The sequence below is a fragment of the Sceloporus occidentalis genome, unplaced genomic scaffold (assembly GCF_023333645.1).
Source record: "Sceloporus occidentalis isolate IW3139 unplaced genomic scaffold, rSceOcc1.0.p SCAF_1, whole genome shotgun sequence".
Taxonomy (NCBI): Eukaryota; Metazoa; Chordata; class Lepidosauria; order Squamata; family Phrynosomatidae; genus Sceloporus; species Sceloporus occidentalis.
The window spans coordinates 251,090,310-251,115,372 of NW_028316981.1; the positions used below are offsets into that span (position 1 = coordinate 251,090,310).

Genomic DNA, 25,063 nt, shown 5'->3' on the forward strand with positions numbered 1-25,063 from the left:
CTGCTCATACAGTGCATCTTTGCACTCAGTGACATAACAACAACAACAACAACAATAAAAAGTCGAAGGCTTTCATGGCCAGCATCCATAGTTTTTTTCAGGCTATGTGGCCATGTTCCAGAAAAGTTTCTTCCTGACGTTTTGCCAGCATCTGTGGCTGGCATCTCTCTGAAGATGACAGCCACAGATGCTGGCGAAACGTCAGGAAGAAACTTTTCTGGAACATGGCACATAGCCTGAAAAACTCACAAAAAACTAATAATATTTATATTCCGCTTAATCACTTGGAATCCAAGCGGATTACAATAATAAAAGAGGATACAGTTAAAATTTTCAAACCCCTATTCCCCCCCCCCCCCCATTGGCAAAGAGTCTTATACCTGCCCATTTTCTCCCCCACTTCACCCCATGCCCCTCCACTGGACTGTCAGGTTTGTGTTTATGTTTTAATGGGATCCATTGCATTATTTCCAAGTTATTATGTTTGTCGTACTTTTGCAACATGGGGTGTGTGACAGCTCAATGGTGTGATGACTCAGTAGTGCAGATGGCTACTCATGCACCTGTATGCGCAAGCCAAAAACCCATATAGCGCCAGCAGCTGCATCTCACTGGACCCAAGATACATGCTCTAAGACGACTTCCATATGCCATCTGGGCTTTCCTGCATTCCTGCACTCGTGCTGTGCTGTATATGCTGGTGCAATGATGCACATTTTCTGTGTTAAAGCAGAGTATCAGCACTTTTTGGTCCAGTTTTTAGCCCTGGATCATGGCTTTGTGTCAGCTTCCACCACGCTTGGCCCCGTACATCTTCTGAATAGTAAGTCTTCAAGTTGATTTGAAGCCTCTTTATGTTGCCATTGCGGACAACACCTCAATTGCAAATACTGTCAACTACACAAATGAGTGGAGTTGATTATACAGCCATGTAACAATCTCATTTCTGCATATGCTGGCTCCTGTAACATAAACCATTTATATACTATTATGTATGCATATTAGAACACAGCACCACTAAGGCTGTCTATCCACTATTTACTAAAGAAATGCAAGCTGGAAGGCCTTGCTCCTAAACGTTGCTAATTATATATTTTATAAAACTGTAAAGGACAAAAGTAAACTAAAATGAAAGAGTAGTATCTATGATCTGCCCAAATAATAATAATACTAATTTACAGCAAATTAGTCTTATTATTACTTGGGCAGATCATAGATACTACTCTTTCATTTTAGTTTACTTTTGTCCTTTTTTCATTTTAGTTTACTTTTTGTCAGAAAATAGATAAGCAATGCTTTTTCAATGTTTGTTAATTTATCAGTACAGTCAGTCCTTGAGGTTCACGGGGGTTAGGGGTGCAAGACCCCTACAAATGTGGGAAAACTGCAAATACCCCCCCCCCCCCGCAACACGGAAGCCAGTTAAACAGACAGGAGGGTGCGCTTCTCTTCTTCCCCAGCCCTCCTATCTCTTTAATTGGATCTCTGTCCCTTGCCTGGTGGGATAGCTGGAAAGACAGCTATCCCAGCAAGAAGGCACATGGGGGATCAATTCCCCTCCCCCCTTTTCCCCCTCCCTCCTGGGCTTTCCCCCTCCCCAAGAGGGAAAGCCCATGAGGGAGGAGTGTGTGCGTACGCAGCCATGACCTCATGAATAATCAAAACTGTGCGTGTCAAAGCTGCAAATGCTAAGGGCCGACTGTAAATGTCACAGTTTTAATACATATGTCTATTCACAATAGATATGTCAGCTTCTGACTTTTTCAGTTTCTGTGCATCAAAAATAATAGACTAGAAAATAGTGCACACTCTGGCACAATGGAACCCTGCTTTTAACAGGTTGTGCCCATGAACAACAATATTTAAGATTGATTTCCTTCTATATTTTAGTTTTTCAATTTATGGCACTTCACAGTATGTTAGGTGGCACAAACACCTCTGAATGAAACACAGAGAACACGAAACTTTCCTTCATCTGGTATCGCCTTTGCATATAGCAATTTCTACTGGTAGAGTTTGTTTATTGGTGTGTGTGTGTTAAATCTAGCCAGGAACACAAGGGTCATTTTAAAAATGCTGTGATGTTCTAGACATCCCACAGGAATACTGTTTAAAGTCACACGTTAGAGCAATAAATATCTCTTCTTTAAATAATCAATTGCCAAGAAAAACTAAGTAATCTTGGCATTCCACAGATAAGTAAAGAGATGTTCTCCAAGCTACAAAGTTTATGTTTTTCTATTTCAACTAAAAAGTTCAGTTGAAACTAAACTGTTAGATCATCTAAAAATAATGTATTTCTTTTAAGCATTATTTTTTTTTCTCTAGACAGTCATATTTGTTTGAATCAAAGCTATTTTCCCTAAACTTTAGCCTAGAATATTTACAGGTTAGAAACAAAACAGACAAATTTAAGTTTATACACTCTAATGTTGAGTTAGCGCTAAACATGTCCAAATTTATTGCAACAACACTCTGTACACAACATTCAAGACTTCCAAATGCAAAATGTAAATACACTGATCACTGATCTTATAATACATTTAGGATATGTTTATTTATAGGTTTAATCCTAAAAACCAATAACTGAATAAAAGCAACCACATTTAATGTTAAAACCAGTCTAGGAGCAGCTTAAATAATAGGAATTTTATTATGCCATACATTTTCATGGACTTCTGTCAACTTCACTGGATACATTGTTATCTTCAGTTAGCAAGTATGCTTCTAGCCCTACCCAGGCATTCGTCTGTTCATCTGTATACCTAACTGGGTGGTGTGAATGTGGATCTATGCATAATGGCCTGCTGCCAAATGTGTACATGCACCTGGCAGATGGATCTCTGTAATCATGTTCACCTACATGTCATTATAGACCTCCTGTGCCTGGAAATTTGGTGTCAGCAGGTCCTCATCATGGCAGCTCTGTAACTGGACTCAGTCAAATGGATTTATAGAGGTCTCTTTATACCTTCATATTCAACTGTGAAGGTCTACAATGCTGCTGAGGAGGTGGGGATGTTTCAGAATATACAGGAAAAACAGTATGTAGCTTGCTAAATGGAAGACATATAAAACATCTAATAATTGAACTGAAGTTTAAAATGAATGCAAAATAAGCACATGATTACTGACAACATAATCTCAACTCAACACCACAGTGGGTAAAGTAAGAACTTTGTTATAAACTCTGATTCTGCTTTTTCACTCTGGATTTTTTTCTGTTCGAATAAGACAATTTTCAGGTCATCAACAGACATTCAAAATGTTCTTTTTGGTATGATTTCAGTATAAAGTGGCAGCTTATAATCAAATGTATGACTTTCATGCAAGTTTCCATTAGGCAATTTAAAAATATGCCAACTGGATGTATTCCTGACAAATGAGATTGACTTGTCCACAAAGCCTTTGTTGCAGCTTAAGACATTTTGTGAACTCAGTTACAAACAAGGCAGCTAGCAATATTACTAGCATCATAAGATTAATATAAAATGTCAGCTTTTAAAAATAAAAGCCTTTTTTTTTTTAAAAAAAAAATTAGTCTTCAAATATTATTTTTTTCCCTTGGAATGCTGTAATTTGAGATGCTTGCTCTCGGCGTTTTCTGCTTGCCTCCCACGAAGGATGAAGGGGTTGTTCCAATTGTTTTTTCTCGGTATCTTGTTGTATACTTAAACCTTTGGGCTTCTGTTTCCGTGGATTATTTTTTTCAAAAGCTGTGCAAGAATGTGAAAATGAAATGAAACAACAATAAGAAAACTTTCAAGATATATTACTTTAAGTTTGCTGTCTAAAAGATACATAAAATGCTTTCTGGATTATACCTTTCAAATACGATAAAATATCTCCATTTAAATTCATACATGTGCTAAAGAACTTTATTACTGTAATGCTTTCAATTTGTTTCTGACTTATGACAACCCTAAGACAAACCTATCATGGGGTTCCTGGAAAGATTTGTTCAGAGGGGGCTTGCCTTTTCCATTCTCTGAGACTGGGGGAGTGTAGCTTGCAAAAGATCACCCAGTGGATTTCCATGGTTGAACGGGGATTTGAATCATGGTACCCAAAGTTATAGGCCAATGCTCAAACCACTACACCACAATGACTCTCATCAACAAACTTGATATATTTTCCAACTTTCTTCTAAGACATATTGCAAGTGGAAATTCATGCAGACATGGCAAACAAATCTTCAAAACAAGGTTTCCATATGGATTTTCTAAGCACATTTGTTTTTCTGATTGAATATAAACTTCCTGAATTATATGATACAGGCAAAGAAGTACTTTCTTGGGAGGAGTTCCAATTTCAAGAAAGACTTTAACACAATAATGCTCCAACATTATCCCCACATGCCTGCCAAACACCTACGTTTATACTGGAAAAATTCACTAACGTGGAACTCAATGGGATTTTCTCCAGAGAATGTGTGTGTCACACTTTTAATACCACTAAGCTGAACATTATCTTTCCTGTGCACTTTGTTTTTGAAATAATTACTATAATCAGGCTAGAGGAAGGACAATAAAATAAACCTAGCTGTTATAATAGATCTCAGTATTTCAAAATGCAAAGAATGACAAAGATTGAGACCAGTAGCAATACTTTTAAACAGGAAGGTTTAATAAATCTGAAAAACTAATACCACATTGTTAGTACAAAGAAAGTATTACAGGTCAAGTCTCCTTTATGCAAAATGGTTAGGACCAGAAGTGTTTTGGATTTTTTTCAGGTTATCGATAGTTGAGGTATATCTTCATGATGGAGATGGGACCCAGGTCTAAACATGAAATCAATTTATGTTTCTTATACACTTTATATGCAGCCTGGAGGTAATTTTATATCTGGTATTTTTAATAATTTTGTGCATGAAACAAAATGTATGTACTCCGAATCAATGGTGTTACTATCTCAGCCACCTATGTTGACAATTTTGGATTTTGGAGTATTTTGGATTTCAGAATTCCAGATAAGGGAGACTCAACCTGTACTTTTGTTATTCATGAATCCAAGCAAGGTTAATCTGGCTTACCAGTTGTTTTATTTCTAGGAAGACTGTCTCTAGAGGTTCTAGAACACAGGAGACATAAAGTTAGCAGTATGACTGTGCAGGGAAAAAGCATGCTACCATATTTTTCTTTTAAAAGTGTGTGAGCAATCAACAAACATTTGATAACTGTTAAACCATAAAATGAATCCAAATCATATCTATCCATCCAAGGGTTATTTATGTAACTGTGTCAAAATGAGCTTGCTGGCATCAATATGATGTAATTTCGCTCCAGATTTGCAAGGTTAGACTGGACCTTTCCTAAGTCTGCGAATAATGCTCAAAGTAGTACAGTACTTCCTCTAGGAAAGGCTGAATATAAAATTGACTCAATACAGCACAGTGTGAAAACAATTGAGTAGAGTGGCTAGACCAACAGTCAAATTTATCTCATTACTACTCACAATATTTCATGTACTGCTAACTCCCTGACTAGATTAATACAATGCAATCTATGTGGGGCTCCCCTTGAATACTACTCAGAAGCTGCAGCTAGTTCGAAATGAAAGCAGCTAAATTTCTGCTACCATAGATAAGCCACATAACACCAGCTTTAAAGAAATGACAGTGGCTACCAATAGATTTTGGTCCTTATCTATGGTTCTGGTAGTGATTTAGACCTTGATACTTGAAAGAGCTGCTCTTCCTATGTACATTTGCCCTAGATCTGAAATCTGCTGGAGGATCCCTCCTCTGTGTCTCATCAGTCAAAGTAATATGATGTGAGAGGACATGGAAAAGGGCCTTAACTTCTCCCTAGTAGCATGCCTGGCACTAATGTGGCTGTCATTATGGTGCCAAGTAACCAACAAACAGCTATTTAATAAAGGTTTGGGGAAATGATTGATTTTGCTCAAATGTGCACATATGAGTGTATTTTAACTTTTTTTTTGTTTTAAATGGTCCCATTTTAAGAGTTAATTGGTTTTATATGCTTCTAGCCTCCAAATTATTTTATTGTTTTAAATGATCTTAAACTGTTCAAATTGATTTTATTCTACACTGCCCTGAAATTTTCCTATGTAGGACAGGATATAAATATCTAAATAAATAAATAGCACTCCAGACCTGCTGATATGCAGGTACACATATGGCTATGACCCTTATATGAGGGTCATCTCGAAACCTGATCAGCATTTTTTTCCAGAACCTTTTGTTTTCTTTTCCCTAACTTATCACACATTTTTGTCCCATTGTAAATGGGTGGAGTATTATTTTATGTTCATTTTTGTCCAAATTGGACAGGGGACTTAATCTTGTTTGATTATTTTCTTTACTGCGTGCCACTTCTTTCAAGATATGGGAGAAAAAACCACAAAGATACAGGAATTTATACTCTAGGTGAGTCTGGCAGCATGCACCAACCTCCCCTCCTAGCAACCAGATGCCACTGCAAGAGTAAAGAAGGGACTACCTAAAACTATTTGCCCCTAAAAGTTCTAAATTATCTCAAGATTAGTAAAATGTCTCCTCCTAGTTAGCCCTCACTGGTTCAGAACCTAACCCTCAAACTTTACCAAAATGTTACTATTTACTATTTTACTACTATTATTTACCAGTTGTGCTAAAGAAGTTTTAAAAAAAAACCCGAAACCCTTACCTTTTCACATTTTTGGATTTCTTCGAATTGGACAATGAACAGTAAAAGACAGATTCTAGTGCTCCTGCTTTTGAACACTGAGTGCTGCCTTTTGTGTCTGTGTGCTGCACCATGCCAGACTCCAAGTCCTTTGCACTTTTTAGCAACATCACCTTTTTCTCTTCTCTAGGTAAGGAAATATCAGCAGTTCCCTTCTTTTTAGTTCTTTTTACTTTGCCAATGAAGAAATCATCATTACCGTCACTTTCCTCAGAGCCAGAAGACTGATTATAGAATCTTTCTTCAGTGCTGTCATCAAAGTATTCCTTCTCTGTTCCACTCTCCTCACTTCTACTTTCATCACTATCAGATTCAACTGCCCTACTCAGGAGATCACCCACACATTTCTCTTCTAGTGGACAAACTGCATTATCTGTTTGAACTTGATGAGCTAATTTATTAAGTTCTCCATCTTGCAGGGAAGAATCATCCATAGGACACTGTTGCTCAATGTCTGCCTTTTCCTGTTGTTCTAACACACTGATTTGTTTCTTTCCCATGACAGTTCTTGGCTTCTCTTTCACTTTTATTTTGTCTTGGTTTTCAGTATGGTTAAGTATTTTGTTATGTTCCCTACTGCTGGAATGCTGGGTCTCCTCAGGTTGTTTTGTAAGCTGCCCTTCTGATTTATGTTCTTCTGAAGAAATAGTTCTGGATGGTTTCTGTCTTGCATCTTTAAAGGCTTTTACAGCAGCTAGGAAAAAAAACATCTTTTTTTTAAAAAAAAATACAGCAGTGTAACATCCATGCTAAAATATAAACACAGTGATAATGAAGAAGTCATAAAACATGCTAACCATTTTTTTGGGAAGAGAAACCCTAGCACAGTAGTAGGTAACTTCTGTGTTCTGAATGTGACACTCACAATTAAAAATCTCAGGTAATATGGCAGTATAGACCCTGCCTAGTCTGAAACCTTGAAAAGCTGTTGTCATTCAGTATTATTATAGTGTTCTAGACAGACCAGTGCAAGGTGGCTTTATTTACTTCAGTAAGCCTGCATCAGGTAAAATACATCTGGGAAACCATTCTGCCATATGTAAGGAATAATGGGCCAATGTAGTGCCCACTTATAGTCCATTGAAGTCTCTCTGCAAATCTTTGCAGTGGATGATTCTACATCTTGTCTGTTGAGCCAAGTACTGAATTACATGAGATGCAGGCAAGGAGCAAACCTTTCTTATTCTCCTTTTTGCTTTCAACATTCAGTTCAACAGCTTCCACAACAATCAAGTCACAGAATGGTTTTGTATGTCATCCCACTCATATCCAGGCTGTCAAAGTTCTTCTGACTGTTCCATATATTGTGCCCTTGATATCTAGAGCACAATATAGATTTTAAAAAACAAAAACTATACGCCTCCCAAACAGGAATGCACTAAAAAAAGTGGAAGAAGCTGCCTCAAAAATCTTATATTATGGGTACACATACAGGCACAGTCTTTATTTTTGCATCCCTTGAAACATGTTATATGGTCCCACCAGAGAAAGGAGGACTCCCTAAATACCAACAGGAGAGGCCTGTTAGCATTTTATTCCCCATGCTACCCCAGTGGGGAATGTCATAAATTTTTTTATGATCACTATCCACACAGACAGGGAAAAGCAAAAGGGCACAGCAGGCTTCTTCAATCTTCAATGGACTTGCCTGTGCAAGTTGCTATCTTGAAGCAGCCCACCCTGGACTCCACTCTAAATTAAGGAATGTTGTCAAAAGTAATGTGGTTGACATTACCCATAAAGATCATGTGTTCTGTAGCTGAACAATTAAATGCTCCTACATTCCTAATCTTCAATTGCTAGCTTTAACATTTCTTGAAAGATACATGAAAAAAAAAATTATTTCTCCAGTCAGAATGTCAAAAGAAAAAACTCAGCCAATTACATCAGTTAATGTGGAGGTGGTCAGCTGATAGAATCTGCCATAAATTAAAGATAACCCTTGGGATGCAAACATGAAATAAGGACAGGTTGCTCACCTGTAACTGTGTTTCTTCGAGTGGTCATCTGCGAATTCACACAAATGGGTTATTTCTGCGCATGTGCAGCAAACTCGGAAACTTCTAGAATCTCCAGGCAGAAAGTCATGTAACTTTCTGCAGCCTCTTGCAACTTTTTGGCGGTAGCCCCGCCCATCCGTATATAAGACCCCTACCGGCCCGCTCTCCTTCAGTTCCGAATGAGCCGCAGACAGCGCGGCAGCAAGCGTTATCAAATGAGCAGACACTGAGGGGATGGATGGGTGGGTTTGTGTGAATTCGCAGATGACCACTCGAAGAAACACAGTTACAGGTGAGCAACCTGTCCTTCTTCTTCGTGGTCTCTGCGAATCACACAAATGGGTTAGACTAGCGAGCTATATTCAGAGGAGGAGGGAGTGTCAATCATGAAAAATCAAACAGAGAATAAAGTATGTAAACCAAACAACTGTGTTATTTATTTACAGTGTAAATACTCAATGTATGGCAGAAAGTAACACTGCCCTCCCAAAAGCTGCATCTTGCCTGGCCCTGGCGTCCAGCCTATAGTGCTTAATGAATGTCATTGGTTGTGACCAAACAGCAGCCTTACACACATCCTCGAGTGGGATCCCAGCTAAAAAGGCCGAGGATGCTGCTACCGCCCTAGTTACATGGGCTCTAACCCGTCCTGGTAGAGGCTTCTTTGCCAGTTCATAGCAGAGGTGAATGGTACTGGCAACCCACTTGGAAAACCTCTGCGGTGAAACCGGCAGACCCCTCCTGGCCTCGGAGTAGCATACAAAAAGTCTCTCCGACCGTCTGGTGGCAGCAGTTCTGTCTAGATAGAACGCCAGTGCCCTGCGAACATCCAGGGAGTGAAGCTGGCGCTCTGAGTCCGTGGTTGGGTTAGGGGCTAAGGTTGGCAAAACAATGTCCTGGTTAACATGGAAAGCAGACACCACCTTTGGTAAGAATGAAATGTCCGTCCGGAGAACAACCTTGTCTCTGTGAAAACGTAGGAAGGGCTGGTCCATTCTGAGTGCACACAGTTCACCGGCCCGACGGGCTGACGTGATCGCTACCAGGAAGGCCGTTTTCCATGTCAGGAGTCTCAGATCTGTGGTAGCTAAGGGTTCAAATGGTTTGGACATCAGAATTCCAAAACTGTGTCCAGGTTCCACTGTGGAGAAGGATCTGCAACTGGTGGACGTAAGTTGTTGAGTCCTTTGAGGAATCTTTTTATGAGAGGGTTCCTAAACAAGGACGGTTTGTCATGCAATAAGTAATGGGACGAAATGGCAGACAAATAAGACTTTATGGAACTCAAAGAGAGCTGCGGTAGTCAATGTCATAAGAAAGTCCAGGACTATCGGGACGGAAACATTAGACGGTGAAATATCACTGGTTCGTAGGAAGGTAAGGAACTTGTTCCATTTATATGCGTAAGACCTCTGTGTAGAAGGTCTTTGTGCTGCTTTGATAATATCTCGCACTCCGGATGGTAGTGATCCTAGGATCGAATCCTCCACGCCACCAATTTGAGGGATTGCATCTCGGGGTGGTGGACTTGTCCTCCGTGAAGCGAGAGTAAGTCTGGTCTGTGGTCCAGGCGGAGATGTTCTTGGGCTCGTTGCAGCAATGGAGCGAACCAAGGTTGTCTGGGCCACCATGGAGTGATCAGAATTGCATTCGTGGAATCCATCCACATCTTTGCTAATACTCTGGTTATCAGCGGGAAGGGGGGAAACAGGTACAGGAGACCGTTTGTCCATTGAAATTGGAAGGCGTTTCCCAGGGAGCCAGCTGCACGAACCCGTGAGCAATAGCTTTGTAGTTGAGCATTGCTGGGTGAGGCGAACAGATCCACTGTTGGGGTGCCCCATCGCCGAAAGAGAGTGGCAGTTACCTCTGGATGTAACATCCACTCGTGGCACGTTGATCTGGATCTGCTTAGCTGGTCTGCCAGCTCGTTTTCGTCTCCTGGGAGGTGAACACACTGAAGCAGTATTCTGTGTTGTATGCACCAGTCCCATATTCTGAGTGTGATATCCAAGAGAGTTTTCGACCTCGTACCCCCCTGTTTGTTGAGGTAATACATGGTCGTGGTGTTGTCTGTCAGGAGGAGGACCACTTTGTTGGAGAGCAGGCTTTGGAATGCTCTGAGGGCTTTTTCCACTGCTAACATTTCTAGCACATTGATGTGGAGGTTTGAGTCTTCGTGGGACCATTTGTCTTTGACGGTCAGGCCCAATGTATGGGCTCCCCATCCTTGAAGTGACGCATCTGTTGTCAGAGTAATGTCTGGTTGAGGTGGGGCAAAGGGCATGCTTGAACAGACGTTGTCTGGCTGGAGCCACCATCGTAACGAGGCTTGGACTTTTCTTGGAATGGTGAGTACCTTGTCGGGACGGTCCTTTATGGGATCGAAAACGGAAAGGAACCAAGATTGTACTGGTCTCAGACGTAGTCTTGCCCATGGCGTTACAAAGGTTGTTGAAGCCAGATGTCCCATTGCAACTTGTACTACACGGGCTGGTAGGTGTCTGGAATGGAGGCAGGCCCGTATGGTCAGAGATAGCGTCAGGAACCTGGACGGAGGGAGGTAAGCCTTGGCAGCTTGAGAGTCCAGCAGCGTGCCTATGAACTCGATCCGTCTGGATGGAGTTAGATGTGACTTTCCTATGTTGATGCAAATTCCCAATGACCGCAACAGGCTTTGTGCAAAGTCCATCTGGTGCTGTAGGGATTGTCTTGACGGTGCAGTGAATAGCCAGTCGTCCAGATATGGGAAGACTGCAATTCCCTTCTGTTGGAGGTATGCGACTACAGGGGCCATACATTTCGTGAAGACTCTTGGAGCTGACGAAAGACTGAATGGAAGGACCTTGTACTGGAAAAAATCCTGACCTACGGTGAAGGCGAGAAATCTGCGATGATCTTCTCGAATGCCAATGTGGAAGTAGGCATCTTTCAGGTCCAGGGTGGCGAACCAGGAGTCTTTCTGCAATAATGGCAGAATAGAAGCAAGAGTTACCATCCTGAAACGTTTGTATACTATGAAGGAGTTTAAGGCACACAAGTCCAAGATGGGCCTAAGGCCCTCATGTTTTTTAGGGACTATAAAGTACTTAGAAAAAAAGCATGATCGGGCCTGTGAAGAGTGTACAGGTTCGATAGCACCTTTATCTAAAAGGGAGAGCACTTCGTCAAGAAGGGTGTCCGAGGGGGAAGTATAAATGATGGCTCCGGTGGTAGGGATCTCAGAAAACTCAAGGGCATAACCCCATCGAACGATGTTAAGGGCCCAAGAGTCTGAAGTAATAGAAGCCCAGTTGTTAAAGAAAGGCCATAGGCTGTTTACAGTGGTGACGAAATGCGCTGGGGAACTTCAAAAGCGTTTCTTGCCTCTGGTATCCTTCTTTTTATAGCCCTGCTGATAGCGGCCCTGAGATGGCTGACGTCGGTCCTGATGAGTAGAAGGGGATCTTGACGGTCTGCCCTGATGAGATGAGTCTTGAGGTTGAAACTGACGGTCCGGTTGGTTATAGCGTTGTTGACCGTGATGGAACCAAGAACGCTGCCCAGTGTATCTCTGTCGGGCTGGTCTAGATGGAGGAGCCGACATGCCATGCTTTTTGGCAGCGGTTTTCATTCTGTATTTGAAACTTAACTTCTCATCAGTTTCTTTGTTGAATAAGCCGGAGTTGTCAAACGGCATGTCCTCGATGGTGGATTTAGCCTGGGGGTTCAGATCTGAAGAACGTAGCCAGGCGTATCTGCGAAGGGCCACCGAGCAGCAAAGGATCTTTGAAGCGCAGTCTGTGGAGTGACGCGCTGAAATTATTTGCTGGCCGCCTACCTGGTGAACTTCGTTTCTGATGGCGGTCATGAGCCTCTTTTTGTCATCAGGGAGCTCGGCGATGACGGGGTCCATCTTTTCCATTAGGAGCTGGACATATGCCCCCATGCATGCTGCATAATTAGCTATTTTAATGTCCAATGCAGCAGAGGCATAAAATTTCTTGGCCAAACCGTCTATCTTCCTGCTTTCCTTATCCACTGGGGAAGAGGAAGGTCGAGCAGCGAAGGAGGTTTGGGAACCTTCTATGATAGCTGAGTTTGGTTTTGGGTGGTTAAATAGCCAAGTGGGTCCAGATGGTGTGACCCTGTATAGATTTTCGATCTTCCTAGAGGTCGAGGCAATAGTAGCGGGAGTATCCCAGGACCTTCTAGCGATTTTTTTCCAAAGAGGGTAGAAATGCCAGGGATGGAGGCGCTGGGGCGCAGCCATGGATTCTCCGTTCCACTGGATCGAGCGCCACATCTTCAGAGTGAGCAACCTCTAATTTGAGGGCATCAGCCATCCTAATTATCCTGTCCGAGAAGGAACGGACATCATCCGTTGGAGAAGGTGCGTCCGGTTCGCCAAAGGAGAGAGGTTGATCGGCATCCAACTGTAGGTAAGGGGATGCTGAGCGGGAGCGGGACTCTGAAGGTGATCTGCTGCATCTGTGGCTGGCAGGGGAAGGGTCCCTGCTACAGGAGCGATGTCTAGCTGGTTGTTTGTGTTGCGGTGAGCGAGGCCTCGCTCTGGAAGAGTCCGTGGTAGTATGGCGAAGATAATCGACGTCGACCGGTAGGAGATATTGACCAGAGTGTTGGTCATAAACTAAATCCGGGTAAGTATTGAAGAGGTCGCGTTCTGAGTGGTCTCTACTCAGAGGGGAGCGATTTGGGTGGCCACTATCTAGGGCCTCATCCGCTTCTGTACCTAGGGCTGCTCTATCTCTCCTTTGAGGGGAAGCACCAACCCGTCTGGGTCGGGACGGTGATCTAGATGGCTGTCTCTGCCTCGGTGGACGGGACGGTGATCTGGATGGACATCTCCGTCCCTGTGGTGAGGGGGGAGCGTCTGAATCAGGGATCTCTCCCTCTGATTCTGAGGAGTCTCCCAAGTTCACAATTTCCAGTTCCTTGTCTTGTACAGACAAATGGGAGGAGATGAGGACCCGTGGTTCCAGAGGTGGTGGGGCCGATGCCGCAGTGATCTCCGGAATGGGAGTAGCAGCGGTTAGAGGCTCAGGCGGAGGAACCGATATGGTACTTGGGGGTCCCTTGCGCCTGGACTTGGGCGGTGGAGAGGCTGATTTGGCCCTTCTGGTATCCCGGTGGTCCTTAGAGGTTTTGGAGGACTTTTGCTTGTCTCCATGAGCCCTCTTTGAAGCCCTCTCCGGCTTAGCCTTTGGGTCGGCGGCTGTTGATTGGGCAGCCGGCTCCTGGACCGTCGCGCTAGGGCGAAAGGCTTTTTCGTAAAGGGACGCCTTGAGTTTTTGGTCCCTATTTTTCAGTGCCTGGGCAGTCATGGCCTTACAGTGTCTGCAGGCCCCAGGGATATGTTCCTCTCCAAGACAGAGGACACATCTATCATGTCCGTCGGACATGGGGATTTTGACCCCGCATTTAATGCATTGTTTAAATGAAGCCATAAGGATAGTCGTTACCGGTCCGCGTCAATGCCTGTAGAGTTTGAGACAATGTCCAAATCGTAATCCAAGAGAATGGTCAAGTGTCCAGTCCTGTTTCAATAGCCAGTTGAGAGATTCAGAGAAGTCAAGCGAAGTTCCTCGAGCTGCAAACGCGGCGGAATGAAGGAACTGAAGGAGAGCGGGCCGGTAGGGGTCTTATATACGGATGGGCGGGGCTACTGCCAAAAAGTTGCAAGAGGCTGCAGAAAGTTACATGACTTTCTGCCTGGAGATTCTAGAAGTTTCCGAGTTTGCTGCGCATGCGCAGAAATAACCCATTTGTGTGATTCGCAGAGACCACGAAGAAGAAAGATTATCTTCACTTGATGGAGAAAATACAGGTGTAGAAGATTTGGGACTCAAACATTTTTAGAAATTTTTTGATTTTAGAAAAGCAAGTTCAGAAGATAGTGAGAAATTTGACTACAAATTTACACATGGGGCTTGCTGGGGAAGGGCAGCGGTGGCCAAAAGGGGTGCTTGGCCATTTCTACCACCACATAAAAGCTGGGAGAGAGGTTCTTGGCCTTCTCCTTCACTGCAGTAGTGCTCTTCTCATGAGGAGGCCTCTGCTGCTGTGGCAAAACTGGGAAAGGCACACAAGGGCTTCTACTTCACTGTAGCAGCAGAGGTCTCCTTATCAGCCCTCCACCATCATGGCAAAGCTGGGCCTTTTCCTAGACTGCTTTGGCAAAGCTGGGTTTGGGCCTCTCCTTCGCTGATGCAGTGAATCCAGAGAGCTGCAGTGGGAGGAGGGCCTGACCAGGCATCATCTCTATTCTGGGGTGTTACTTGATGCAGGCTGCACCCCCTAGTGATGCCTTGGTGTCAATCTCACTGAACGCAGTGTACCTTACCTACAACTAAGCAAACACAGAATTAAGTAGACATCATTATCAAAGCCTGTTCAAGGGTTGCACTATATGTGTCTTGGCTGACTCTACTTGTATTCAGACCTCTACCAGAGACTTTTAAATCAGTGCTTCACTTCCCCCATTTTAGAAATCCTGGAAATAGAGGCAACTAAGAGTTTTTACAAGTTCTAGTGTGAGTAATACATATATGTAACAGAAAACATAATCATTCTATGATCTAGAAAGAAAACCTGCAATTACATGGATCAGTGCACGTTGTTCAGGCATCAGCAGATATGTTGCTTTTCTTCTAGAACATTTCTTGTAGTGTTCTCTTTAACTAATTACTTCAGATAAAAAGAATGCAAAACATTTGGTTGCATAACTACTGCAAATGCTCAGTTTGAAAGAATCAGTAAAGTCTAGATGTATGATTTAAAATAGACTAAAACCAGATACTGTTTTTTAAAAGAATTCAAATATACATAGAGTAGGTGGCCTAACTTTGGCTTACCTTTAATATCATCAATTTTTGTCTTTAGTAGCGGGTGAGCTGACAATCTAGCAATTGCTCTGTCTCTTGCTGTACAATTGGGCTGCACAGAAAAAGAAATTTGTGAATCACATTCCTGAGTGACAGAAGAATTAAGAGAACGAAGTAGCCCTGTACAGAAAGACCCTGGGAATGACACTGCTTCGCCAACTACATACCATAAAACCTCTTGGCAATCTAAACAGTAGTCAAGTTCTCCACAAATAATACAAAAACAAACTGCCTACAGAACAGCTGATCTACTCTTAATCAAGTTGCTATACTTACACAGTCAGCCCTTCATATCCACAGATTGTTTATTCCAAAAAGATATACAGTGAGCCCTTGATATCCACGGGGATCTGTTCTGGACCCCCCAGGGATACCAAAATCCACAGATGTTCAAGTTCCATTGTCTGTACTGCCATTAGGGAGAATGGGCCTGGAGTCCCCACTCCCTCTACCTTCCCTCCTCCCGCCCCTTCCTTCCTCTTTCCCCCCTCACTCCTTCCTTCCTTCCTTCCTTCCTTCCTTCCTTCCTTCCTCTCTGCTCCGGCTTGGCTTTGGGGGTGGAGTCTGGCTCCCAGTCAGCCAGGGCTGGGGCCAGGGCTTGAATCTTGGAGCCCCTGTCTCAGGCCCAGCACCCAGGACAGAGCCTCTGGGCCCCGACACCCAAGCCCTGGCCCTGGTGCTAGCTGCCTCCAGCCAATGGGGCTCTGACAGAGCCAGCACCACCAGAACTGGTACTGGATCTCGGGGCCCAGAGGCTCCATCCTGAGCCTGGGGACAGGGGTTCTGAGACTGAAGCCCTGGCTGTAGCCACAGCTGCGGCCCCCGGCCAACAGGCTCCACCCCCAAGGCCAAACTGGGGCAGACAGGAAGGAAGGAGGTAAGGAAGGAGGGAGGGAGCGGGGAGGGAGGAAAGGGGATGAGGGACTTTTCCCCCCAATGGTGGCACAGCTCCATCCATGCTGCCACTGGGACAATGTGGGTTGGCCATTCACAGATGCTGAAATTCGCGGATGGCAAGCCCGCAGATAAGGAAGGCCCAGTGTAAATTCCAAAAAGCAAACCTTGATTTGGCTACTTTATATATGGGACTCCATTTCATTACACCATTGTGTTTAATGGGACTTGAATATCCATAGATTTTGGTATTTACAGGGAGTCCTGGAACCAAAATCCAGTAGATACCAAGGGCCTACTTTATGTTCTTTTATCAATACACAGAGTCAGAAATACATACAAAAACCTTCCATATAGACATGTTTAAAAGAAGACAACAAATACCAGTAAGAAATTATTCCAACCCATAAGCCTTTATTCAAAATCCTGAATGTGAAGTGTTTGATCCACGGCAAGCAATATCTTCTCTAAGATGATGTTGGGAAACGAAGCATCTTCTAGCAAATTGATTGGGACTTATTACTAACTATGTATAGGTTGCAATATATTTTCACTTGTCAATCTTTAAAACCACATCTGTTTCATTATCAAATATGTTTCCATCTTTTTGATCTCAGAGGGAATAAAAACCATCTCTTTAGATTTTGAATCTATTATTATTATTATTATTATTATCATTATTATTATTATTTTCTTATATCCTGCCTTTCTTCCAATATAGGGACCCAAAGCGGTGAACAACAAGTATAAAACAATACAATTTTAAAACAATACAACAATATTAAAATATATAAATATAAACTTTAAAGAACAATTAAACAATGTTAAGAGTTAAAACAGGTATACATTAAAATATAACATGTTAAAATACAAACCATCAAAATTTGTATTGCACAACATTAAAAACCCAGTCCTTAGTTTGCAAAGACCGGCTGACACAAAAAAGTCTTTATCTGCTGCCAGAAGGACAGCAGGGATGGCGTCATCCTGGCCTCCCTAGGGAGGGAGTTTCCCACCAAACACAGCTGAGAGGGTAGCGGAACAGAGAGAAGATCCTTTCTCGATGATTTCTATACTCTGGGGGGCATACAGGGAGATACAGTCCTTCAAATAGCCTGGATCAAAGCCGTATAGGGCTTTATAGGTTAAAAACCAGTACTTTGAATCTAACTTTTAATTATGTTTGCCTGTCTATTCTGGACTTTAATAAATAATAATATGGATATTATCATAATAATAGGGGCATCATAATGTTCCTGAAGGGCTGTAATGTATTTAGTATTTTAAGTCTGCTATTATACAGCATTTTTGTACAGCTATCCAAATTCTATATTATTGTGTACATTGCTTTGGGCTTGAGAATGGGACAAACAAATATTCAGTTAAAATTAGGTAAAATATTAGTTTATATTTAAAATATGGAAAATGAATTGAATCAATATTTGATTGTACCTATATCTTGAATGCCAGCCTGTGAAGATTTTACAGTCTTTCCCACAGCAACAGCTGGCTTTGACTACATACAGATCACTTCTGCCCATTCTCCTTTTCAATTGAAGCAAATGCCTTTCAACAGTGGGAGAACAACAATATAAAGGAGCATTTTGGATGTGGGTAAAGATGAAACTTTTGACTCAGGAATTCCTTTACTTCATCCATAGTCAGAAGGTGAAAAACGTTTCACTTCTACTTTACAGTGTGAAGACAAACATTCCATCAAGCAGCTTCCTTCTCTGTAGAAGCTGTTCCCCACATAGTGACCAAAAAGAAATATATTCCATGGATTATCTTGCCCCCCCCCCCCCAACAATTCCTCCTGAGATTTCTACTTAGTAACAATTTTTATGTGACAGAGCAATGAATTTGGCAAGTGTGTATTTTCTAAAGGTAATATAGTGGGCCATTGGTATCTGCTGCAGTTTCATTCAAGGACCCTCCATGGATACAAAAATCCGTGGATGTTCAAGTGCAATTATATACAATTGTGTAGTAAAATGGCATCCCTTATATAAAATGTCAAAATCAAGGTTTCCTCTTTGGGTGTGTGTGAACCATGGTTGGTTGAATTTGTGGATGCAGAATCTGGGATAAAGAAGGCCAACTGTTCATGGGAATATTCATGGATCTTTCATATGATGTTTATGTGTGAACCAGAACTACATTATCAACAAGGTAACTTCACTGAGCAAAGCCAAGAACAGTGTCACAGGAAAACATAAGGGCCAGTGTATAAAATATCAAGATCAGACATTACTGAGTTTGTCAATCGAGAGTGACACCACCCTATGAAGTAGATTCCTTTTCCCTCTGGTGCACAGTGAGCCTCCAAATATGCTCTGATAGTTTGGGGGACCCTCTGTAGATGATTTTGGGCGCACATGGGACACTGTGGAAATTAAGAGAGGATAAGACAGCAGTACTGTGCGAATGGAAGTCTGTTCATAGAATGCTGGACGCAGCCCTTTATAAGCATAACTCGAACATGAACACATCTAACTCTGGAAGCTCTTTGAGCCATTTCTGTTCTAAAGGCAGTGTCTCAAGACAGACTGTGTATCTTTGGCGTTAAGGAAACATTCAAGTTAGACAACAAATTCTGAAGGCTGTGAAAATATTTAAGAGCATAGTTCAAAAGTACAAATGTTTTGAAGATCACAAAGTTGAATCATTTATATTACAGGAACTCAGTTAGTCACAGGCAGACAGATCTTACACCTTCATGCAACATTCCCTCATCATCAACATTCTCAAAGAAACCACAACCACTTTTGTTTGATGTTAACATGAGACTGCCATGGAAATTCTTCAGGAAACAGTGTTGTTGGTTTTTTAAATACACCCACAGTAATTTCCATTCCAGACAGAATTGGGGTACTGTTTCAGTTTTATAGACATTATTCCTAGGATATCTTATCTTGTACTTTCAGAAGAAAGTCAAGCCATTGCATTTGTTTCCAAGAAATTATTAGTATTTTTGCCTGGCAACTTGAAGCCAAATACATATAAGCAGAATAAACTTAGGACTACTTGGGATAAGTACTGCTTTGAAAGTGTGCAGACTGCATAGGAACATGACTGCTAGCAATTACACTTGCCCAAAAAACTTAACTTTTTGCATTGTAAACAGCAGAAATGCTATCTGCTGAAAAAATTTAAGCTCTCCTATAAAATATGCTCATTAAGTACAAGAAATAATCAGCAATACAAAAAATCATTTCATATAAATTGTGCACATTTAGTACAAGAAATCACAAGGAAAAAGAGACAGTTCACTGTATGAGTTCACAGTACTGGTAATCTATTTTTGTCTGTTTTTAAGGCTGAATATAACGGCAAACAATTTTTAAAATCCACTTAATTTTGTTTTTATTAAGGTAGTTGCAAATGCTGATGTTTTCTATAAAGTAACAGAAAAGTACTAATAACATGGGACTTAGAAATCATTCAAACATATTGGCTTTGATCCATCAGTTATTTGGTAATTGATTCTTAAACTTAGATCTATAGACACCCACCAAATGGCTTTAATACACATCAAATAAAAGCAATAGACTTTAACTCCTGAGATGCTTGAATTATTATAAAACTCTGAATTTATTTATGGTTTTATCTATTACGATTGGAGGATACAGTCTGATTCTAAAATACTGATAGAAATACTAGAATATAAAAAAGAACAACATATTGCTCAGGTCCAGATTATTTGTAGAACTGTATCTCCCCATATGAACGCGTCAGAACACTAAGGCCTGCAGGGGAAGGCTTTTTCTTAGCCCTATCACCAGCACAGACTTATTTTGTGATAACATGAGAGAGAGTCTTCTTGGTGGTTGCTCTGACCCTCTGGAATGCCCTTTCTTGGAAGCTAGGCTGGCTCTCTCCCTGTTTGCTTTTCACCAGCAAGCTAAGACATTTTTATTAAAGCAAGCTTTTAATATATAATCATATCAGACTGGCTTTTATATGGGTGTGTGTGTGTGTTAATTATGCTTTTAAACTTTTGTATTTTATGTAATTTTATACTGTTTTTATTTAGGTTATTTCAATTGTTTTTAAAAAATTACTGTACAGTTTTTAAAATCATTTTATCTGTGAGCCACTTGGGTCCGTTTCTGGGGAAAGGTGGCATACAAATGAAATAAATAAAATAACATCTAGGCAAGAGGCAAAAGAATTAATTATCAATAAGCAAGTCTATTTTATGTTAGGCCCAGTCCCACATAAAAGATAATCTACTGATGCAACAGTTATTTTTTTGGGAAAAACTATTTTTATGAGCTTTCATAATACACTTCCCATAACACTGTTCAGGGAAGAGGAAAATACCCTGGAACTCATTGCCATCATATGTACTTTCAAAGGTGGAGAAACATATTGAAAGACTTCCTCATAAGTTCTTACCACATGAGAACGTGTTCTTAGAATTTCTCCTCTACTGTTCATCTGATAAAATATTGGCTTAAATTAAACTGCTAGTCCAAAGAAGAGTAGGCACATTTAATCAATAGGCTTTCCGGGATAAACTTTTATGCAGAAAACATCATACAATGAGCAGATTTAGACTCAGAAGAAAGAGGAGTGAAGATAGGAGGAAGGAGCACTAACAATGTAAGATATATGTATCACCATGATACTAGCAGAAAACATCAGAGACTAGGAAGAATTGCTAACGAAGGTCAAAAAAGAAAGCACAAAGGCAGGCTTACCACTGAGCATATAGAAAACAAAAATAATGACCACAGAAGAGCTACAGAAGTTCAAGCCAGATAATGAGGAAATCAAAATAGTTGAAGTGTCCCCATACCTTGGATCACACATTGATCAGAATGGAGACTGCAGTCAAGAAATAAGAAAACAACTAGGAATGGGAAGGGCAGCCATGGAAGAACTAGACAAGATCTGAAAGTGTATATATACAACTGGGCACTAAAGATAGATCATTTAAACCATTATATTTCTCATCATCATGGACAGAGATGAAAGCTGGACGGTGAAGAAAGCTGATAGGAAAAAAATGAACTCATTTTAGAAGTGGTATGGGAGAAGTACACTGAGGATACTGTGGACGGTCAAAACAACAAATTAATGAACCCTAGAACAGATTGAGTCTGAACTCTCTCTGGAAGCCAAGATGATAAAACTTGAGGCTGTTGTATTTTGGCCACTGCATGAGAAGGCAAGACTCATTAGAAAAGACAATAATGCTAGAGGAGATGAAAGGTAGCAGAAAAGACCACATGCTAAATGGCTAGATTCAATCAAGGAGGTCACAGGCCTGAATCTGCAGAATCTAAGCATAGCAGTGGAGGATAGGAGGGATTGGAGATGTCTCATCCACAGGTTCTGCATGAGTTGCAGTCAACTCAAGGCAGTTAGAAACAACTGGGTCTGAAGTAGATGGGGCAAAAATGGGATTTATGCCATTGTTTCAGATATAAAATTTTGTATATCCCTTCTATAACTACTTCCCTACATCTAAATGTGGTTACAGTGAGCTCTTGTTATCCACTGAGGTTTGGTTCCAAAACCTTCCGTGGATACCAAAATCCATGAATACTCAAGTCCCATTAAATGCAGTGGTGTATTGAAATGATGTCCCTTATATAAGATAATAAAATCAAGCTTTGCTGTTTGGAATTTATATTTTTTTGGAATATTTTCAAGCTGTGGACACTTGAATCTGTGAATAAAAATCTGTGGATATGGAGGGTCAACTGACTGGTATGCTAGTTAGAATTTTACTGGCTAAAACTGGTTGCAGTGACCTAATCAAAGGTCTTTTCAGTACTTCAAAAAGCAATTCTACTTCGTCCTGAATATCACATTAATACAGCCATTTTTTCCACTTTAAAGTCAACCAAACAATGTGAATGCACATTTGCACACACAACCTCACCAAACTCTCTTTTCGTTACATAACTTATAGGCCAAAGGACTGTCTGAATAAGGTCCTTATTCAGTGTAGACCTTCTGCTGGTGAAAGGAAAGGAGAAAGGGGGCCAACTCTCTGAAACTCCTGGGGGCGAGAATTCCACAACTTGGGAGCATTCACCAAGACGGCTCACCCCTGTGCCCTCATCAAAAGTGTCTGCATTGGTAGTGGAATCAAGACAACACATTCCCATGAAGAACTTAGAACTTGGGCAGGCTAATACAGGGAGATATAGCCTTTCAGAAAGTGTGGGCTGAGCCATATTGGGCTCAAAAGGTCACAATGGGCACTATGAATTGTGCCAGGAAATAAATTGGTAGCTGGTAGAATTGTTTCAATTGGGGGGGGGGGGTCCTATGTTCCCTGCAACCAGACCCAGTCAGCAGCATTTTGGATCCACTGAATTTTCAAACAATTTCCAAAGACAGCTCCTCCATAGAAAGTGTTACAACAATCCAACCAGGATGTCATTAAAGCAACATTAGAAGATGAAACAACTGCAATGGCATGCTTCTCAACAGCATCCGCTAAGAGTTTTGTCAATCATTTATTTGTTTGGAATTTAAATAAATCTGCTGGTGTTAAATGAGTGATGTTCTTCCAAACAAGTTGCAGTGCTACTTAAGACCAACACAAGATAAGTCATACCATTTTGCAGATAATTTCAAAATCAATTTCTTTCCCAAGTGCTAATTTGGTAACTTGATCCGGTTTTATTTCCTATGAAAAAAAAGAGAGAAAGAAAGAACTAGTTAATTACTATGAAGTTTCTTCATGATAGTAATTATTAAATCCTTCCACTTAAATTGAGGACAAATTGCAACCAACTTCACTGAAATTATGGCGGGGTACAGACCGCCAGAAAGAGGCAGCCGGTGGCCACCTTTCTTTTCCGCGTAACCGCGCCGCAGCAACCAAATTGCACGGCACGGCTATGCGGAAACAAAAGGACCGCTAAAAAGCTGCTTCTTTTAGCACTGCTGCAAACTGCCTGTGGCGGCACAAGCACATCACTGCCACGCGTGCCCATCTGGAAGGCGTGCGGCAGTGACGTCACAACTGTGCGCACTATGTATACGGTGCCGCAGAGCTGTGACGTCCTGGTGATGTCCTAGGGTTGTGGGGCATCTGGAAATGGCGCCTGAGGCAACTCTAGCACGTCACCAGGATGTGCTAAAGGGCCCGTGTGTACAGGGCCCATGATCTGCAAAACAGCATAACTACTATAGTATTATTCCACATAGACCAGAGTAGGCACCTTGGTTAAAAGGTAAGGCAGATTTTCTTCCTAGGACTCGCTGAAAGTCACACAGACTGCCAAAATGCTAAAAAAAAGAAGATAACAACAAAACCTGAGGTAGCTGGATGCCTTTTTCTGGGTTTGAAAAATGGTTTTAAATATTAAACAGTGCAGGGTGTGGGGACTCGCAACCTATTTAAAATCAGGAGGGACTGCCATTTCTAAAGGCTTTGAAAGATGCAATTCATTTTCCTGATAAAACGAGCAGTCTGAAGAGGGTGGGTCAGAACAACAGAAAAAGCCATGGGTGACTCTATGGAGCTGAAAGGCTGCACTTTGTCCATTTTAGACACAGCAGGACACCCAATCACAATTATTCCCCAGTGTCTTCAGTAAATATTTGACATTCTTCAGCAATTTCTCTCCTTTCTCCAGCTCTCCAAGTATTTAATCTGAGCTGCATTCCCAAATGTGTAGGCGAGAGGTATAGATACAGGCTAGAGCTGCTGATACCTGGCAATCCAACATAATACATAATTCCCACCTTTGAACACCAGGACAAATAGGGGTTTTATTTTTTGTTTTTAAATTTATGTGTACAGATTAGATTTTTGTTTTATTTTATTATTTTATTTTTTTAAAAGTTGACAAAGTACCTAGATACTAAGATAGGAAAACACTCTTTTATTGACGGTAGGGGTGGAGTTCATGATGGAGTTACCAAATCTAAAAGCCAGCCTCACTGATAAATTAGGGAACAAAATTAGTTGCTATGCATTTTAAAAACAGGTAATTATAACCATTTCGTTGTGCCTGAAGAAAACTTTTTGTTAAATCTAATGGGCATGCTGGAACCCTATGCATTCTTTCTCCCTCTGCCGCCTTCTCCTCCTTACAAATATCTATATAGGTTGGGTCTTCCTGATCCAGAATTCTGAAATCCAAAATGGTCCAAAATAATCCAAAATTGTCCACATGGGTGGCTGAGATAGTGACACCTTTACTTTTTAATAGTTCACTGTACACAAATTTTGTTTTGTGCAAATTTATTCAAAATAATATGTATAAAATTACCTTCAAGGTATGTATATAAAGTACAATGTGCCCGCGTCATACACAGGCAGCTTTACGCGGCTTTCAACATACGTTAAAAGCTGTGCGGGGAGGAAGGGGCGGCGCATCCCGTAGGAACTAATAGGATCTGCGTCCATGGTGTGCCACCGCGTGCATGAGTCCCATTCATTTAAATGGGGCTCGAGCATACGCGGAATTTGCTTTACATGGGGGAGTCCAGAACTGATCCCCGCATAAAGCAAGGGCGTACTGTACAGATGATAGATAAATGAAATTCAAGTTTAGACTTGGGTCCAATCTCCAAGATACCTTTTTATGTATATGCAAACATTCCAAAAGCCAAATAA

At 41.4% G+C, this 25,063-nt stretch overlaps 1 protein-coding gene across 2 annotated transcripts in view; it reads right to left on the reverse strand.

Annotated features, from left to right (window-relative positions):
- Positions 1 to 3,530: 3,530 nt before the first annotated feature.
- SRFBP1 (serum response factor binding protein 1) overlaps positions 3,531 to 25,063 on the reverse strand; it is a 68,041-nt gene continuing 46,508 nt past the window's right edge. Inside the window, exons 4-8 of one of the 2 annotated variants that reach the window (XM_089491753.1) lie at positions 23,051 to 23,122; positions 15,547 to 15,628; positions 6,654 to 7,386; positions 5,036 to 5,073; positions 3,531 to 3,716 (exon numbers count right to left, since the gene is read on the reverse strand). In XM_089491753.1, coding sequence (XP_089347879.1) covers positions 3,538 to 3,716; positions 5,036 to 5,073; positions 6,654 to 7,386; positions 15,547 to 15,628; positions 23,051 to 23,122 — 1,104 coding nt within the window. In that variant the 3' untranslated portion in view covers positions 3,531 to 3,537. The remainder of the gene's footprint in view (positions 3,717 to 5,035; positions 5,074 to 6,653; positions 7,387 to 15,546; positions 15,629 to 23,050; positions 23,123 to 25,063) is intronic. The other variant, XM_089491764.1, reaches the window with a different exon arrangement.